Source organism: Balaenoptera borealis (assembly GCF_965194805.1).
Source record: "Balaenoptera borealis genome assembly, chromosome: 2".
Lineage (NCBI taxonomy): Eukaryota > Metazoa > Chordata > Mammalia > Artiodactyla > Balaenopteridae > Balaenoptera > Balaenoptera borealis.
In genome coordinates, this window is record NC_138867.1 from 169,186,290 (window position 1) to 169,204,672 (window position 18,383).

Genomic DNA, 18,383 nt, shown 5'->3' on the forward strand with positions numbered 1-18,383 from the left:
TTTGGCTAATTTATAGTTTTGACTTTATATACACGGGATCATACTATATGTACTTTTTTTTTTTTTAATTTTACACTTTATTTATTTATTTTTGGCTGTGTTGGGTCTTCGTTTCTGTGCGTGGGCTTTCTCTAGTTGCGGCGAGTGGGGGCCACTCTTCATCGCGGTGCGCGGGCCTCTCACTATCGCGACCTCTCTTGTTACGGAGCACAGGCTCCAGACGCGCAGGCTCAGTAGTTGTGGCTCACGGGCCTAGTTGCTCCGCGGCATGTGGGATCTTCCCAGACCAGGGCTCGAACCCGTGTCCCCTGCACTGGCAGGCAGATTCCCAACCACTGCGCCACCAGGGAAGCCCCTATATGTACTCTTTTTGAGTCTGATTCTCTTGCTTAACTTTACATATGTAAGGTTTATTCATATTGTTGAGTGTGGTTGTAGTTAGTTCATTTTTGTTGCTGTATAGTATTCCATTGTGTGAATATACCATACTTGATTACCTGTTTTACTGAATAAATACAGCTGATGGACATTTGGGTTGTTTCTAGTTTGGGGCTTGTATTAGTTTCCTAGGGCTGCTGTAACAAAGTACTAGAAACTGAGTGACTTAAGCAACAGAAGTTTATTTTCTCACAGTTCTGGAGTCTAGAAGTCTGAGCTCAAGTGTCAGCAGGGTTGGTTCTTTTGCAAGGCTATGAGGAAGAATCTAATCCATGCCTCTCCTCCTAGCTTGTGGTGGTTTTGGAATGCAATTGAACTCTGCTTTGAAATCCACCCATTCTTAACAGTTTAGTCAAATGCCATCTTCATAAACCTGGAGATGCCTATGCTAGAATGTGCTCTTCTCCCCCATAGTTTAAGGGAAGGGCTTTGCCCCACTCACAAACAATGCCCTGAAGCATGAGCCCAGTGCCTGCTCGTCACAGATACTCAATGAATGTCTGCTGATCCATGTATAGCATCATGGTGTAAGGAGTACAAGTCTGGCAGCAGGAGGCAAGTAAGTGGAAAAGAGACACAGGATGCAGGCCTAGGGTGATGACAGCCTGAACCAGGAAGGAATGGAGGTGGGAGATGTAGATACATTTTAAGGTAGCATTGTGTAGAGCAGTGGTCCCCAATCTTTTTGGCACCAGGGACCTGTTTCGTGGAAGACAATTTTTCCACAGACCGGGGTGGGGGGTGGGGGACAGTTGCGGGGTGATTAAAGAGCATTACATTTATTGTGCACTTTATTTCTATTATTATTACATTGTAATATATAATGAAATAATTATACAACTCACCATAGTGCAGAATCAGTGGGACCCCTGAGTTGTTTTCCTGCAACTAGATGGTCCCATCTGGGGGCAATGGGAGACAGTGACACCCGAAGTGTGTTGCTTATGTCCAACCTACTCTGTAATCTCGTTTTGGTCGCTGTCGCTGCAGAAAACCCTGCTTCACAAAGATAGGATGCTGGAAATGGAAGCAGGCTTTTCCGTGCTTTTGTGGCAATCTCAGGATATTCTGCCTTGACTTTAATCCAGAATGTATGGAGATTTTAAGTTGTCTCAAACATACTTTTAAGGGCACTGTCATTTGCGATCTCAAGCAGTTGATCCTCTTCTAGCATGAAGTCGATTCACCTGGCTTATTCACAAGTGGGTCGCGGATCCATTCCTTCCCAGTTCGGGGATCTTTGTGGTTGGGAAGTAATGCACAAACTCTTTTGAAAGCTGAGATAGGTGATCATGCACCAGCTGGGAGAAAGAAGGCCCTGGCTCAGTCTCTTTCAAAATCTCTGCTAATGTTTAAATGTCAAAAATCCCAATGTTCACTCATCACCCCCTTAATTCCAGTTTGGCTTTGAATGCAGCCACTTTATCTGCTGACTTGAAAACAGTTGTCGTTCTCCCCTGAAGTGACAGATTGAGTTCATTGAGCAGGCTGAATATGTCACACAAGTAAGCAAGTTTTGCAACGCATTCTGTGTCACTGAAATGTGCTGCCAGTGGTGACTGTTTTTCTAAAAATCTCTGGAGTGGCTCTCATAACTCAAAAACTCTGGCCAGTGATCTACCTTTAGAAAGCCATCTCACTTCTGTGTATAAGAGAAGACGTGTGCTCTGCGTCCATCTCCTCACAGAGCTGCATGAACAGACGTGAGTTAAGGGCATGTACTTTAATGTGGTTGATGACTTTAATCACATCCTGCAAAACGTTGTTAAGTCCAGGTGACGTTTTTCAGCTAGCCAGCATTTTTCTATGGATGACACAGTGCATAGACTCACATTCAGAAGCGAACTCTTTGACCCGAGTAGTGAAACCAGAAAGCCATCCAGTCATGGCAGCTGCTCCGTCCGTGCATATACCAACACAAAATGACCAATTCAGTTTTCCTGATATGTAATCATTGAAAGACTTGAATAGTTCTGCAGCTGTGGTGTTCGTTAGCAACAAAAGTGCACATAACATATCCTGGTGCACATCCTCCTGAAAAATATATTGCACAAAAACAAGCATTGTTGCCTTGTTGTCAACATCAGTAGACCTGTCAACCTGGATTGTGTACCACGGTGACTCATTAACCCTCTCTAACAATTGTGCCTCAACATCCTCTGCTATTTCATCAATTCATCTAGTTATGGTGCTAGCCAAAAGAGGAACACGTGCCACCTTTCGAACTGCAGCGTCTCCTAAAAGTTCACGACAAATGTCCTTAGCAGCAGGCAGGATCAACTCTTCACCGATAGTAAAAGACTCCTTAGCTTTAGCAATGCAGTTAGCCACTAAGAATGATGCTCTCAGTGCAGACACATTTGATGAAGTGGTGGCCTTCAGTAATTGCTTCTGTTCTTCGTGTTCACATTTTTTTCTCTTGAAAAACCCCAGAGGCTTGTCTTTTAATGCAGGGTGTTTGGTCTCCATTTGGCGAAGCAGTTTTGAAGGTTTCATGGCTTCGCTGGATAGCCAGTCGCCACATATTATACAAAGCGGGCTTGGAGAATGTGAATCACCTGTTGCAATGAACCCATAATTTAAGTAGGACTCTCGGTATTTTCTTTTAAATGCAGCTTTCTTTTTGTTGGCGTCTTAGAGTCTTCTGCTGTCCCATCATTGGGTCTTTCCCCCTTTTCAAAGAAGTTCTCCAGCGACATTTGTTTTTTACTCATTTTGGCTAGGGTTAGCTTGTGGGCTTACCAAAACATGACTGAGACAAGTGTACAGTGTGGGAAAGAGGCACGGATGGAAGTGGTAAATAAAATAATGGGCGGGCCATGCGTGGACTAAAATGTGTCCAATTCTGACTTAAAGTCTGCCAGCAGATGCAGCTGTACAATTGAAGTACATCAACTCACTTTCCACTATAAAGCCTGCCACCAGCTGCAGCTTAATTGTCACTTGCCACTCACTGATAGGGCTTTGATATGAGTCTGCAAGCAATTGATTTATTATGGTCTCTGTGCAGTCAAACCTCTCTGCTAATGATAATCTGTATTTGCAGCCGCTCCCCAGCGCTGGCATCACCGCCTCAGCTCCACCTCAGATCATCAGGCATTAGATTCTCATAAGGAGCACGCAACTTAGATCCCTCACATGCGCAGTTCACAGTAGGGTTCGCGCTCCTATAAAAATCTAATGCTACCGCTGATCTGACAGAAGGCGGAGCTCAGGCGGTGATGCGAGCGATGGGGAGCGGCTGTAAATACAGATGAAGCTTCGCTTGCTTGCTTGCCACTCACCTCCTGCCATTTGGCCCAGTTCCTAACAGGCACGGACCAGTACCGGTCCGTGGCCTGGGGTTTGGGGGCCCCTGGTGCAGAGGATGACTGGTTGAGGATAATTCCAAAGCTTTACAAGGCAGATAAATGGACTAATTAGGATATTTCTGGACTCACTGTTCAGTATTGATGCCAGGTGTTTAAGTGACATTGGCCAATTCCAGAGGAGTGACTAGGATGGTGATAGATACATCCCATAATTGAATGGGCTGAGAATATTGAACCTGGAAAAGAGAAATATTTACATGATGACTGTACACAAGGTTTGACGCACTGTCATGTGAAAGAGGGCTCGATTACAGAACTTTCTTTTGTGTAGCTATGGAGGGAAGAACTCAAACCATGAAGAGAAAATACAGGAAGGTGTATTTTTGTTTCTTATGGGAGTCATTATAGAGGGGAATGATAATTGGAACAGTAATAATGAGTGTAGTGAGAGAAAGTTAGAAGGTCAAGAGTAAAGTTATGGGCATATTTGTCAACTTGAAAATACTGGATCCAAATGGTTGTCTTTCCCTACAAATCTGCATCAATAAATAACTCCCAACATGGTTCCATAAATATTCAAGATATTTATGGAGGGCCTACTATATGCCAGGTAGTGTTCTAGGCATTGGCGAATACAGCTATGAACTGCCATATGAATTTCCCTAAAATAAGCTCTGGCTGTGTCGTACTCCTGCTCAAAAACTGTCAAAGGTTTGTATTAACCACTAAATGAAGTTTACTCTCCTGATATGATATTAAGTCCCTTTTTCACCTGTCCCAACCTGCCTTTCCAGTCTGTTCTAACTCTCCACTAAACTGGATCAAGTTTAACCTCTAGTTCCTTAATTGTAAAATGGAGGTACAATATACCTCAGTTTGTTGTCATGAGGATCAAATGAATAGATATAAACCGCTCAGAACAGTGCCTGGTACACGATAAGCACTGCATAACTGTTTGCTTTTTTTATTGTCAAATGACATGAGCAAGTCAGGGAAAATAATTTACTTCTGGAAAACCCAGTAGATTTAACAAGGGTAGAAATAATTCCGGCATTTGAGTAAAGGCTGTCCCTTTTATCAGCCTTTATTGGTAGACTCTATTTCTGGGAGCAGCAAGTATTCAATCAGATTTTTTAAAAAAACAGTTTTACTGAGGTATAACTGACATACAAAATTTCAGATATTGAAATGTAAAGTTTGAAAACTTCTGACAAACGTATACACAAATCAAATCTTCATAACAATCAAGATAGAGAACACATCCATTACCCACAAGTTTCTGTGTGCCACTTTGTAATCCCTCCTACCACTCCCCTAGGCAACTACTGATCTGCTTGCTATCACTATACACTAGTCAACTAATATGTTTAATGAGCAACTGATGGTGGTATTTATTAAATATTTGACTGATAGTAGGAAAAAAACCATAAAAGGTAGTTTCTACTGGTAGAAAAATACAAACTAAAAAAGGTAGCTTTTAAACATGAAGATAACAGAGTTTTTGTATGAAGAAATTAAAAGTTACTAATAAAAGAGATGAGTTGTGATACTACCTAGTAATTGGTGATGTTACTAACATCTTTATATGGCTTTCACATTTTTATATTTCATTCATTAGTCAACAGGGGTTGGTTGGTCGTTTATTTGTGTCAGGGACTGGAAGGCGGTACACTTGTGGTGGGGAGAACATTGATATTGTGCTGTCCAATATATTAGTCACTAGCCATGTATGGCTATCTTAACTTAAATTAAAATTTTAGTTCCTCAGTTGCACTAGCCACATTTTAAGTTCTCAAGCACCCCTCACATGGCTAGTGGCTACCATATTGAACAGTGTGGTTACAGAAATTAGCATCATTGCTCAAAGTTCTATTTTACAGAGCTAATTTAGAAGATTCTTGAGGTATATTATCTACAGGGGAGGCGAGGAAGGTCTAAGCTGAAGCAATGGCAATGAAATGGAGAGGAGGGATCTCTCTGAGATACTTAATGTGATGCAGAGTGAAGACAGGGGGATTCATTTAGGATGTCTTCTAGGTTTCTCCTTGGAGTAAATAGGTTGATGATTAGAAACATTCACCAAAAATGTAAATACAGAAGCAGCAGCAGGATTTGAGAAAAGGGGATGAAATCAGATTTGTACTCAGTGAGTGAGAGGCAGCCATGGACTGGCCATTGGTCTGAGAAGCTTCTGGATCTCAGAATGTGATCTGTGGGGATTCTGGGTAGAGACAGAGGTCCAAGGAAGGAGCAGTAGCCATGGGTAGGAGTCAGAGCCATGCACTTGGTTGAGGGCTTTCAGAGAAATTAGGCTGCATGAGGTAAGAGCCTAGCATCAGGGCCTGGGAAGCACTGACATTTAGGGCAGGGTTTTCAAACTGTGAGTGGCTCATGAAATCAACAGAATAGGTCTCCACCAGCATTAAAAATAATAGTATAGCAAATATTAATATGCTTTGCATATTGAGTAAAGATCTTTTCCTGAAACTTGTTTTGAATATATTTACATACATATATGTATACTAGGTTGCAAGGTAAAACATTATTTCTGAGTTGTGATTAGTTTGAATATCACCAATTTATAAAATGAGCACCACAGACTATAAGTTACATGCTGCTAGTGCCTAGCATGTAGCAGACACTCAGTAAACACACTGTATGAAGGATTAACCAACAGGTCAGAGAAGTAAGAGGAAACCCAGGACAAGGGTGACTCAGAAGCTAACCTCTTGCCACCTGAAACATTATCCAAACTCAGCAGAAAAACCGCTGGGGATTATATTACAATCTATACATGATGAGATCATTTTTGCTCTTGGTGAGTGAGAGTTAACCCTGGGGGAGGCCAGCGGAGACATCAGGGAGGCTACTGAACCTCAGGATGTGATCTAGGAGCAGTCTGGGCGTTACATGTATTTAAAATGTTTTCCCACCAAATGCAACAGATATGTGACAACTTGAAGCTCATGCCTGCTAAGGAATGAATGCACAGGGAAAAGAAGCTGTGGGACAAAATATAAGGATAATAGATATTGTAGTAGTGCTGAACAGGAAAGGTTTAGAAAATTCAGGTTAGGGTACACAGAAGATGGTAGGTTAAATGGAACCATTACAGTGAAACTCCAGTTTTGCAAAATTAAAGAGACTGGTAGACAACAAATAAGTAGTTTCTGATTTCTGTATGTAATTTTCATGGTTTTTGTATGGCACCTTAATAACAAAAAGGAATGTGATATAAGTCTGAGGCATCATTATCCATCAGATCTGTCTACTTAGAACTGTTACTCAGGGTCTCGCTGATTCACTGGAGAAAAATCACTTCTGGAATTTAAAAAATAAAATTTCCAATTTTGTTGAAAAACATCTTTTAAATCACTTTAAAAATATATTTGGCTCTACTTCTTTAAAAATCCTTTTTTTTTTTTTTTCCCCCTGATGTGGTTATTCATGGGGCAAGGGGATGTAGGGAGGGGTTCCAAAGGGAAGAAGGAAAGTTCAGTCCATTTGACTTGCTCACCTCAGAGGAAGTTAGGTCTTTTGCAAAAATAAAACATCCATCCTGAAGCCTTCCCCTTAGGCCTCTCCTGGCGACACTCATTAGTGGTGACTTTAGGTCAGGTCCTTTCATTGATACACAAAGCCATGTAACAAACTCCTCCTCCTCGCGGGCTTTTGAGCAGGGTGCACGAGAGCACTGAGTTCAGATTAACGAAACTTCTAATCAGTGCTCATGAGGTAATCAGTGACCCCACTGCAACGACGTTCAGTGGGACAGGGCCTGGCTCGGGAAGGGGCTGGCGAAGTGCAGCGCTGGGGCCATGGTGCGGACGCCGGCAGGAGAGATTTACCTATCAGAGCTGCCGTTTAGACCCCGTTACTAACGAAGGGCACCGCTGACTTCACTTGAGTGAAGACAGTCATTTCTGGAAAACTACGCCTCGTCCCAGCGGCAGAGTCCCTCGGTGCCTGCCTCCAACGACAAGAACTGCTACAGCGGGAAGCTCACAAGCCCACAAGCCCACTTCTGACTTCCTGGGCAAGGCCGGAAGTGGCTTTGGGTGTAACCAGAACCCAGCGCCGTAAAGTAAGATGGCAGCAATCTCTTTGAGGCGATTGTCCAATCTCCGTTTTATTTCTAGCACTTCCTTACTCACCAGGGATTCTCGACTTCCATTACCCGCCCTAGTTTTTCTCAGCACAACCCTCTCATATTTCAACGTCATTTATCAGTTGTGGAGGATGGGCCGGAGGCAACGTAAGGTGAGCGTCAGCGCTGTGAGGCACCATTTCGTACGGAAACCGAAGGCCGGGCGGGGATGAGTGCTGGGGAATCCAGATGTGGCCTGGTTAGCGGGCGAGCGTGAGGGGGAGGGGCGAGAGGGCAGGAGGGCGTTGCTACGGGATGATGTATTTCCGCTTCCTCGCGGCCTCGTAGTACTTGGTTGGACCGGCTTGTTGCGGGGAGGGCGGGGGAAGATCGTTCGCAGTGGAGAAGGTCCGCGCAAGGGAAGGTAAACTGAGGTAATGCCGAGAAGAGGGGGGGGCCTTTGCGCCCGGCTGCGTAGGAGGTCTGGGGCTAGGGTCCTTGGGATTTAGGAAGAGCGGGGTTGGAGATGGGAGGCTCGGATTGTCCACAGGGTTAGAGAGAGAAGAGGAGGTGGGGTGGGGCTGGGGGTCACAATGTGATTTGCAAAGCTGGGCGGGGGTGGAATGGGGCGGCCAGAACAGAAGCGGGGAGGGTTGGGGGAGACGGTGGAGAGGATGAGAGTGCGGAGAGAAGTCTGGAAGGCGCTGGTGGGGGAGGGGCTGGGGCCCGAGAGCCTGGAACGCGGGAAAGAAGTTGAGGGGGTTGGTCGGAATGTGGGGGTGTGGGAGGAAGGGAGCGGAGTTCTTGGGAGGCTGAGGGGTTGGAAGGGGCTGGTGGCCGACGTTCAAATGCTGACCATGTACTTGGCCTTTGTTTCCCCTGCAGCTCCCCAGAGACTCTCATCCAGCAGCCTCTGCTCAGGCCCAGCCTTCTCTCTCCAGTTGCCACCACAGCCTGGAGGCGCCTGCCTCCGCCCTCCCGAATGGTGCTCCTCCTCGCAGGCCTCGGCCCAGGATCCAGGCCCCCTTTGCCTCCTACCTCGGAGCTGTTGCTCCGGGTCTCTTCTGGTGGACTCCCCGTGACGGGGAGGGAAGGACTTTTGCACATACAAGGCTATAGCTCTTGGGACCCCACCGGCAACTTGAATCTCGGCCTCTAACCGAGTGTGAGGTTCTTCCTGTGCCCTCTTTTTCCACCCTTTGAGAAGAGAAACCCTTCTTCTTGCCACCCAGAGCCCAGGAAGCCCCAAGCTGGGGCCCTGGTCCCAGCATGTCAGTCCTCTTTTTTGCATAGGGCTGTGCCCTCTCCCTGTCAGCATGGCTGAACTCAGGCAGGTTCCAGGGGGGCGGGAGACCCCACAGGGGGAGCTTCGGCCTGAGGTTGTAGAGGATGAAGTCCCACGGAGCCCAGTTGCAGAGGAGCCTGGAGGAGGTGGAAGCAACAGCAGTGAAGCCAAATTGTCTCCAAGAGAAGAAGAAGAACTGGATCCTAGAATACAGGTGAGAAGACTGAGCTGGGGGAGAGAGAGGGAGATTAGATTCCAGCTTTTCTGAAGAGCTGTCAGGTAAATGAGGGGTTAGACTTACTCTTTTCCCAGTGCACGGGCAGGAAAGGAAAACAAGTTTGTCAACAAATCATTGCAATGTAGTGTGACAAGTGCGAAAAGAGTTGTGTGCGGTGGGAGTACAGAGAGAGGCCCGGCCTGAGTGCCTGGGGTGTGTTGCTGAAGGCTTCACTGATGAAGTGAAGTGACAAATTGGCAGTAGATGCAGGAAGCACACTTTAGGTCAGTAGAGAGTAGAACTGTTGTTTCTTTTCCAAATAAGCAAAGGGGCTGTTGGCTCAGAGATGCAGCATGAGTGGGATGTGAGATACGATGGCTTTGAGATCGGGAGGCAGTTTTGAATCTTTTCCTCTCTCCCGCTTTCCCATCAGTGCCTCCCAGGGACATTCATATTTGTGAGAGGTGAGACCTTTCATGTCTTATAAAGGTGGCATCAGGCTTAGGCCTGTAAGGAAATCTGATGTGTTCAGAACGTTGTATCAGTTGTGGTCAATCCTTAATAATACAGATTTCTGGCTCTGAGGATGCTGGGTCAGTCAAATGAATGGAAGAGCTGATTTGTTGCCTTGGAGCATTTACAGGCTACTTGGTAGAAGGGCAGAACTTTGTGAAGGAGACCTCAGAGCAGTGGGGGAGGAGGGCAGGCACCATGTATAGTAGATGCATGGCCAAATGAGGCTGGATCTCAGTGTTTCTGGGCAGTGGCAGGGAAGGGCTTCCTGGAGAAGCTGTTTGGACAGGTGAGGGCCAGGGTGCTCCTGTGTGCTTGGGGCCTGAGTCTGCCATTTGGTATGGTAGCATCTCCAAAATTCTGATGTGGAAGTGACTCACACCTTTGTAGGTGAGCAAGAGCATCCTGGGGCTCTCATTCCTGGGCTTCTCTGTCAACAGACCTTTATTGGATTACTTCAGTGAGTCAAGGAGATTTCAAAGCTGGTCCTAGCATCTTTCCTGCTCTCTCTTGGTGGGGTTTCCCAGGATGTGTGTGGAGAACCCGTGTCTGTGCTTACAGTGGAGCAGTAATGAGCCATTTGTTTACTGGCATGAGTCAGTAATTTATTTCTGCTGTGTTTCATGGGCATTGTATTGAGAACAGCTCAATTTCTCCTGCTAGTTCTATATAGATTTGTTGTCCACTGAGGAAACAAGTTGTGAAAAAAGCGTTGCGCTGAGATTCAAGCAGCCTCTGGCCGGATGATTTGTGATTTTCATGTAAGTTATGTAATCTTTCCAAGCCTCAGTTTCTTCATCTGTAAAGTGAAGGGTCGGTCTAGCTGATTTGCTCAACTCATTTCTGCTCTGCTCTGACATAGGGCTATGATTCTTTTCTTTCACAAACTCTTTTGCCTGTCTTTGATGAAAGTTCGTAGGTTGTGCTTTGGGAAAGAGACCTCTGTCTGTCTGTCAGGGAGGAGGGCCTGGCTGATGTCCTTCATACACCCCTCTGCAACATTCCTTGCCCCCCTCCAGCGGAGAATCCACTGCAGTTTCTTTGCTCAGTCGCTCCTGTGTATTTTCCCATTGCCTACGCAGGCAAAGGTGGTAGTATGAAAAGGCAGCTTTCATGTTGTGCTGTCCACTAAAGTAGCCACTAGTTGCTTGTGGATACTTAAATCAGTTAGGAATAAATAAAAATTAAAAATGCAGTTCCCCAGGTGCTGTTGGCAGTTGCAGATGTAGAACATTTCCATCATCATAGACAGTTCTATAGTATGAGCTCTGTGAGGGTTGGAGAATACTGAGCAGAAGTAAGATTCACCTCTCCTTCAGTGAGCTTGCGGTGTTACTGGAGCAAGAGGGGCAGGTGGACCTTAGTCTGTCTTGCTAAACTGGGAGGCACGTTGTGGAATGTTGTGGGCTGCGTAGGGAGGCAAGGTCATGTTGTAGAAGCCTCCCTCGCTGATGAAGCTGGGCCAGTGCTCTGACCTCAGCAGGCATTCAGCATCTTCTTGCCATGTGGGAGAGGCAGCTTGGTGTGAGGGGTACCTTTCCTGGAGGAGGCTGGTGGCATTCAGACCTTCTGGGTTTGGGCTCTTCTGGATGAGAAAGACATTGGGGTATGTGTCTTTTGAGTTTCTTTTTAGTGTTGACAGTGTACAAGATCATGTTATCCTGATACTATATTTCAGCACTTTGAATGGATCAGTGCCTAGCAGGGAACTTTAAAAGCACCCATTCCTGAGCTGTGCCCAGCTATGTGAATTCTCCTTCTGGGTGGGGCGAGAAGTGGTTCTAACTGTGGCCTGTGAGAGTCCACTGATCCAAGGATATCCCAAAGGTGGAGACCCTATTCAGGTATTTTCTCAGCTCCCAGAAATGGTCCCTTAGGGCAAGGCTCTTTCTGATGTGGGGAGTGGGGATTCTTGGCAGGCAGGCAGCTTGTGCCTCCTTGTCTGGTGGGATCCTTCTGGAAGTTGGAGGGAAGCCAGGTAGAGGCCAGCTCTAGGCCTGCGTGGAGTGTGCTGCCCCCCCAGGGAAGTCCACTGGATGTGTCTCTGTGTCTTGACCTCAGCATACTTCTCTGAGGCCTCCAGGCTGGTCCTCAGCTTTCTGAGAGAGACAGGGTCCCAGTGGCGGAAAGGAATAAAGGAGGGTTGTACTAGGATGGGCCTGGGTTTCCTCTCCTATGACTTTTCTCAGCCCCCTTTGTGACGGGCACAGTCTTTCCTCAGGTAAGTAGATGTGTTCACTCACCTGCTCCTCCTCAGAGTGACTTTGCAATCTCTGCGTCGTCCGACGTGTCGGTTTAGCTTTCCCTGGGCAGTCATTTTTACCTTATTTCTGAGTCTCTGGGTCATGTATCACCCTGGCCCTGCTGACTGACTGTGGGCTTGAGTGTTTTTCTTTTTAACTGAGATATAGTTGATTTGTAATATTATGTAAGTTTCAGGTGTACAGCATAGTGATTCACAGTTTATGAGATTATACTCCATTTTGGGCTTGAGTGTTTTAATGGCTTGTACAAGTTGGGCAGGAGCATCTGTAGCCCGAGCGCCCGTGCCTTTGACTCCGTGGCCTGGCATCCTGGGAATGCGCCCGGTGTGCTCTGGGGAGGTCGCCCTCCCTGCTGGCTGCAGGCTCACTGGTGGATGATGTACGCTGACTCAGACTTCATCCTCCTTGAATTCCATTTCAGCTGGGTGCCAGGAGTCCCCTGGTGGAGCTGGCCAAATGGAATGTGTTGCCGGCGGCCCAAAACAGAGCCCTGGCTGCTTGTTGGCTTCCTGCTCTGCTTTGCCCTGGGGCTGCCTCAGCCGGGCTGCCCCCATCCCCCACCCCCTTGCCCACCTTGCCCTCCAGCCTGCTCTGCTCCCCAGTCTCTTTGTCCTGTCAGAAAGAGCTTTGTGCCTCCGCAGGGAAGACCTCAGAGTCAACAGGAGGCCTTTTTTTAAATTGCTGGAGGTGCTTCGTGGATATGAGTTTCTGTATAGAAAGACATGCCTGCTTCTGTGGACCAATAGCCAGAGCCTTTCACATTCCTGGATTTGTTATATGTTTCTTTCTTTGTGTTCTACCTTATACTGTAATTAGAGCACATAACTTGGTTTCTTAGATTCTTACTTGCTGACTCAAATTTTTTAGGGCTTGAGATGGGGTATAGGAATAGAAGGACTAATGGGGGATCACACACTGGGTTGTTGGAAGGGCCGAATGAGGTGTGAGAGCAGTGTCGCTCACTACCAAGTGCAGGTCGTGTCTGGGCCATGGGCAGCAAGCAGACACCATGCTGGCTGCTGCTGGCCTGTCCAGGGGCTGCAGGGCTCCTGGAGGAGGGTCCTGTAGCCGAGCATCAGGCATCTCTCTGGGTATTGCTCCTCCTCAGGAGTGTCATTGGCTCCCTGGACCCCAGGAACTTGACCAAGGGGAGGGGAGGATACTCAAGGCCAGCACCCTCCCTGCTCTCTGCCGCTGAAAGGCCTGGGTGGCTTGCTTCTTTTGCCAGCCCTGGGACCAGTGAGGCGTTCAAGCCAGTGTGTCTGGTGACTTCTTCCTGAGCCTCTCCCTCCCTCCCTCCCTCCCTCCCACAGGATCTACCTGGGGTCCTGTCACCACTGCCCAAGCAGGTCTAGAGGCCTCTTGAACCATGCGTTCTTCTCTAATCTTGACCTTAATTGTCCACGAAGCCCTAATGATTTGCTGATCCTGTATTTCCCTGGGATCTGCCCTCTCCTCTCCCACCTGGAGAACTACAGACAGCCTCCACTTGTGTCTCCCTGGCCCCTCCAAGCTTTCCCTACATTGCCCAGCTCTGCCTTCCTAAACCACCAAGTGGCATTAGTCTCTGAGGGGTTCCCCCTGCCATTGGGAGAAGTCCTAGTATCCTGTCCCTGTGCCCCAGCCTCTCTGGCTTCTCACCCAATAATCTGCCTGCCCCGGGCACCTGCTCTCCTTTTGATTCCCAGCCCCTACCATGCCCACCCCTCACGTGGCTCCTCACACCACTGAGGGCCTGTTGCTTACTTACTGGGCCGGAGCCGCCACCTCTTTTGTGTTCTGAATTCTCCGGTCTCATGGTGCTGAACTGTGATAAGTGTGTAGTAAAAGTATGCTGAGTGAGTGGCCCAGGGGGGTTGTCCTCTCTGGGACAGAGACCGTTAGCTCTGAAGGAGACTCCTCCTGGCTGGAGTACGAGGAGGAGGTGGTGCAGTCTGGTGGAGAGAGCACAGGCTTGTTGGCACTTTGCTGTGTGCACAGGAGTTTTCCATACTCTGAACCTCAATTTTCTCATCTTTCAAATGGGGGTTTAGAGGCGGAATTGTGAGGCTTCCAGGAGGCTATATATGATTCTGTCTCTGACAGGAGGCATTTGACAGTGACCTCCTGCTCCATTTCTTCGCTTCCCTGGTTGGCTGGGCTTTCCCTCTGTGCTCTGTGCTCCTGCCCTGCCTGGTTCACGTGAGGCTGCTTGCTTCCCCTGCTCTAACTTTCTGCCCCTCTCTGGCAGGAGGAGCTGGAGCATCTGAACCAGGCCAGCGAGGAGATCAACCAGGTGGAGCTGCAGCTGGATGTGAGTGTTGCTCCTTTTCCTCACACTCTTGGGCTGTTTCCAAAGGTGTCTTCATCATTTTCCCTCAGTGGCAGGGGAAGAGGCATGTATGGAAAACAAGAGGGTCTGGGACCCACACGCATGCCTCCCTCTGCCCATGTCCCTATCCTTTTGCCAGGAGGCCAGGACCACCTACCGGAGGATCCTGCAGGAGTCAGCAAGGAAGCTCAACACGCAGGGCTCCCACTTGGGGAGCTGCATCGAGAAGGCCCGGCCCTACTATGAGGCTCGGCGGCTGGCTAAGGAGGTATGACCCACATTCTGGGGTAGGGGGCCGCATGCAGAGCCTGGCCCTGTACTCTTCTATCTCTGTATGGGGTGTGAGACAGATCACCATTCTTTTCCTCTTCTGTTCCCCTTGGTTCATGTCTCTCTTTTCTTTGTTTGCTCCTCCACTCCTTTACCCATTTCCTTCTTTTTAAATTTTTCTTTGCACAAATAACGTGGGCTCACTATTGGAAGGCTGTAATTGTAACCTGAAACTATAAAACAAGGTAGGAGAAGAAAACCGATATTTCCCCAAATCCAACCACGTGCATGTTTCATGATTTTTGTACCTGGGATTTGTTTAGTCAAGTATGGTAAGGTGACAGACACAGAGCCAGCTGCCTTCAAAGAAGAATTTATTACTTACAGTTCCTAAGAGAAAAGGACCTGCCACATCATGCAGGGCTACATGGGGAAGTACTACATGGGGAATGGGTGAGGAGGCAGAAAATGTGAGGGGAAAGCTTGGCTTAGAGCTTTTATTGTAGAGCCTTTATTGTGGTTTTCATGGGAAGGAATGGGTAGGGCAGGGTAGGCAACTTTGAGCCAATTTAAGATTGGCTAGTTTGAATAATTGAGGCAGGTTCTGGGCTATAGGGGTGGTCTCTAGTTTTCTGGTACCTGGCCCTTCAGTGATTTAGGGCAGGGGAAATACCGGCTTGCTGTGTGATAGATGGGCTTCGGATTGGTTGATTTGCATATGAAAAGTGTGCTCACATTCCTAGGAGTGTGTCTCTAGGAATTAGCCAGCCCTAGGAGAGCCAGCAAGGCCTCCAAGGTATCAAAGCATCATAAAACATAGAAAATAAAAAACGTGATTAATATAGCACAAATAATTCCTTAAATTTTTTTTTGTATATATCCCGCCAATATGGGATCACATATGTACAATTTTTATTCCTTTATTATATTAGGACATGGTTCCATGTCAAGAAATACCCATACATGCCATTATTTTTAAGGGCTTCTTAATATTTCTTTATATTAGATGTACTATTATTCGTTTAACCAGTTCTCTGTAACTGAAAACTTAGGTTTGTTTCCAGTTTTTTGTTTGGTAAATATGGTTGTGATGAATATCTCCAAGCACTTGTCTAGTTATTTCATTCAGATTACCTGCTGGATTGGAGTTGATGGTCTCAACCATCAACTAACCATCTTCCAACTAAAGGTTGTGGATTTTTCTTTGTTCTCCCTAGGGCAAAAGGCCAGCAGCCTTCGAGAATGCTGGATTTTACACACTCACCCTCCACTGGCAGTATCCTTCTTTTTCTACATGTATTTCTTCTCTGAGCTATATCCTTGCAACATATTCTTCATAGAGTTTTACTTCCTCAGCACTTATTCTTAGTGCAGTTTGGGAAGTGAAGCCAACATTGCAGTGGGCCTTCCTCCTTCTCTTGTCCTTGCCCAGGGCGGGTCTCCATGGGCAGCCAGGGGTCCTTTGAGGCTCCCTATCCTGATGGTCCTTTCCCCCCAGGCCCAGCAGGAGACACAGAAGGCAGCACTGCGGTATGAGAGGGCTGTGAGCATGCACAACGCTGCCCGGGAGATGGTGTTTGTGGCTGAGCAGGGCGTCATGGCTGACAAGAACCGGCTGGACCCCACGTGGCAGGAGATGCTCAACCACGCCACCTGCAAGGTGAGCCAGGCAGTGCCAGTAGGTCCCTCCTGCCAGTTCCTGTACTTCCTTTCCTTTCCCTGCGTCCTGTCACCTTCCTTAATCCTTTCTCTCCTCCACTCCAGACTTCCCTCCCTTTTGATTCTGTTTCAGGCAAAATCTGGTCCTTGCTCTCTGCCCTGTTTGGCCTCCAGTGTGTCCCATATACACTTCCTTCTGACTTAGAATGTCTTTCTGGGCTCTTCTTGAACCTTTGCCTCCAGATGTGGGACTAACCCAAATAGTTCATTCCTGCTGATTGCTCTGGATTCAACACTCTTTTGTTATGTTTAGCTGTGACCCCTTGCTTCTGTTTGCTGAATGTTCTCCCTTTCTTGCTTTTGAGCTCTGCCAGTGTACCTTGGTTTTTGAAGTACAATTTGTGTATTATTTCCAAGCTACTCTGGCTACCGGGGAGCGGGAGGATCCCTGGCATCAGCTCTAGTCTGCCACCTTCACCTTGTAAAGGGCAAGTGTCTTAGTCTATTAGGGCTGTTACAATAAAATAACAGACTGGGTGGTTTAAACAACAGATGTTTATTTTTCACAGTTCTGGAGGCTAGGAAGTTCAAGATCAAGGCATAGGCAGATTTGGTGTCTGCAGCGGACCTGCTTCCTGGTTCCCAGATGGCCAGCTGTCTTTTCACTGTGTTCTCACATAGCCGAAGGGGCTAGGGAGCTCTCCAAGGCCTCTTTTATAAGGAAACTAATTCCATTTGTGAGAGCTCCCCCCTCTTGACCCAATCATCTCTCAGAGGGCCCACCTTCGGGGTTAGGATTTCAACATAAGAATTTTGGGGGGACAGAAACATTTAGTCTGTAGCAGTAAGGGTCAGCTCCTGAGGAGTAGTCATGTCTTGAGGTTCTTTGTGTGCTCCTTAGTCCAGGCCCACGGCCTCATGCAGAGCAGGAGCTCCACTTCCACTCTGGAACTCACACAGAGGAGAGCATGACACCGAGGGAGGGCTTGTTGAAACTGTGTGTAGGCGGGGTCAGCCCCTTGGTGCTGGTAGATGAGGTGGCTGGAGCCCTTGCCTGCTACCTGCTCAGGCACAGAAACCTGGAGAACTCAGTGCAGAGCTGTGGCTCCCCGCAGTGAGGCCCCTCCCTTCCCCCAGCCCAGCCCCCAGCACCGAGAGCGCTCTGAGGACCATGGCTGTGGCAGACGTGCTCACAGGCGGACATTCCCTACGTGCTCACAAGTGGTCCAGAGGGCCCCGGCACCTCTTGGTAGCAACAAAGCTGAGAGGCGGGTGGTACAGGTAACAATAGGCAGGTACAAGGCCTCACCGTTCTCTTTTGTGTCTTAGGAGCTCAGTGCTCTCTCCCGGCTCTGCAGTGGGGGATCTCCCCCAGGGTAACATTTGGAGTGGCAGCCTGAGCAGGCTATAGGGGCAGGAGGGTGGGACTGAGGTCAGTGATGTGTGCCCTCCATCCCACCTGGGCCAGGTGAATGAGGCCGAGGAGGAGCGGCTTCGTGGTGAGCGGGAACACCAGCGGGTGACACGGCTGTGCCAGCAGGCTGAGGCTCGGGTTCAGGCCCTGCAGAAGACCCTCCGGCGGGCCATTGGCAAGAGCCGCCCCTACTTCGAGCTCAAGGCCCAGTTCAGCCAGATCCTGGAGGTAGCTGAGTGGGAGAGGGGGAGGGTGAGTGGACGGAGGATGGGGGAGGGGGCAGGCATAGAAAGGGAGGGCAGGTAGAGGGGACACCAATCTGCTTTTCTGGGCCATCCACCAGGCCAGTGCGGTGGAACAGGTGTGCTCAGAATGACCCCGCAGGAGTGGGAGGTGGGGTTAGGGAGTGAGTGCTGGCAGAGAAGGGAGGTAAAGGAGAAAAGGTGAGAATTGGGGGAAACCAGGAAGAATGGGGCAAAGGAATCAGCCAGTTAGGGAAAGGGAACAATGGGGAGAGGAGGAAGAGCGGGTGGGAATGAAGACCTGGGAGGAAGGCCCTGGAAGGTCAGGCAGGAGCAGGGAAGGTTGCTGGGGAAGGAGGGCCCCAGGAGGAG

The 18,383-nt window shown here is 48.2% G+C and overlaps 2 protein-coding genes across 5 annotated transcripts in view; one reads left to right on the forward strand and one right to left on the reverse strand.

Moving 5' to 3' along the window:
• Positions 1–9: 9 nt before the first annotated feature.
• Positions 10–18,383, reverse strand: part of LOC309622987 (olfactory receptor 2T27-like) — a 214,183-nt gene continuing 195,809 nt past the window's right edge. For all 3 annotated transcript variants that reach the window (XR_014241223.1, XR_014241224.1, XR_014241225.1), the window contains exon 5: positions 10–355. The gene's annotated coding sequence lies outside the window, so the exon portion shown is untranslated. The remainder of the gene's footprint in view (positions 356–18,383) is intronic.
• The window catches only part of SH3BP5L (SH3 binding domain protein 5 like), a 31,068-nt gene continuing 20,815 nt past the window's right edge, over positions 8,131–18,383 (forward strand). The window contains exons 1-6 of one of the 2 annotated variants that reach the window (XM_082379475.1): positions 8,131–8,270; positions 8,722–9,335; positions 14,346–14,408; positions 14,566–14,694; positions 16,195–16,356; positions 17,824–17,997. In XM_082379475.1, coding sequence (XP_082235601.1) covers positions 9,153–9,335; positions 14,346–14,408; positions 14,566–14,694; positions 16,195–16,356; positions 17,824–17,997 — 711 coding nt within the window. In that variant the 5' untranslated portion in view covers positions 8,131–8,270; positions 8,722–9,152. The remainder of the gene's footprint in view (positions 8,271–8,721; positions 9,336–14,345; positions 14,409–14,565; positions 14,695–16,194; positions 16,357–17,823; positions 17,998–18,383) is intronic. The other variant, XM_082379476.1, reaches the window with a different exon arrangement.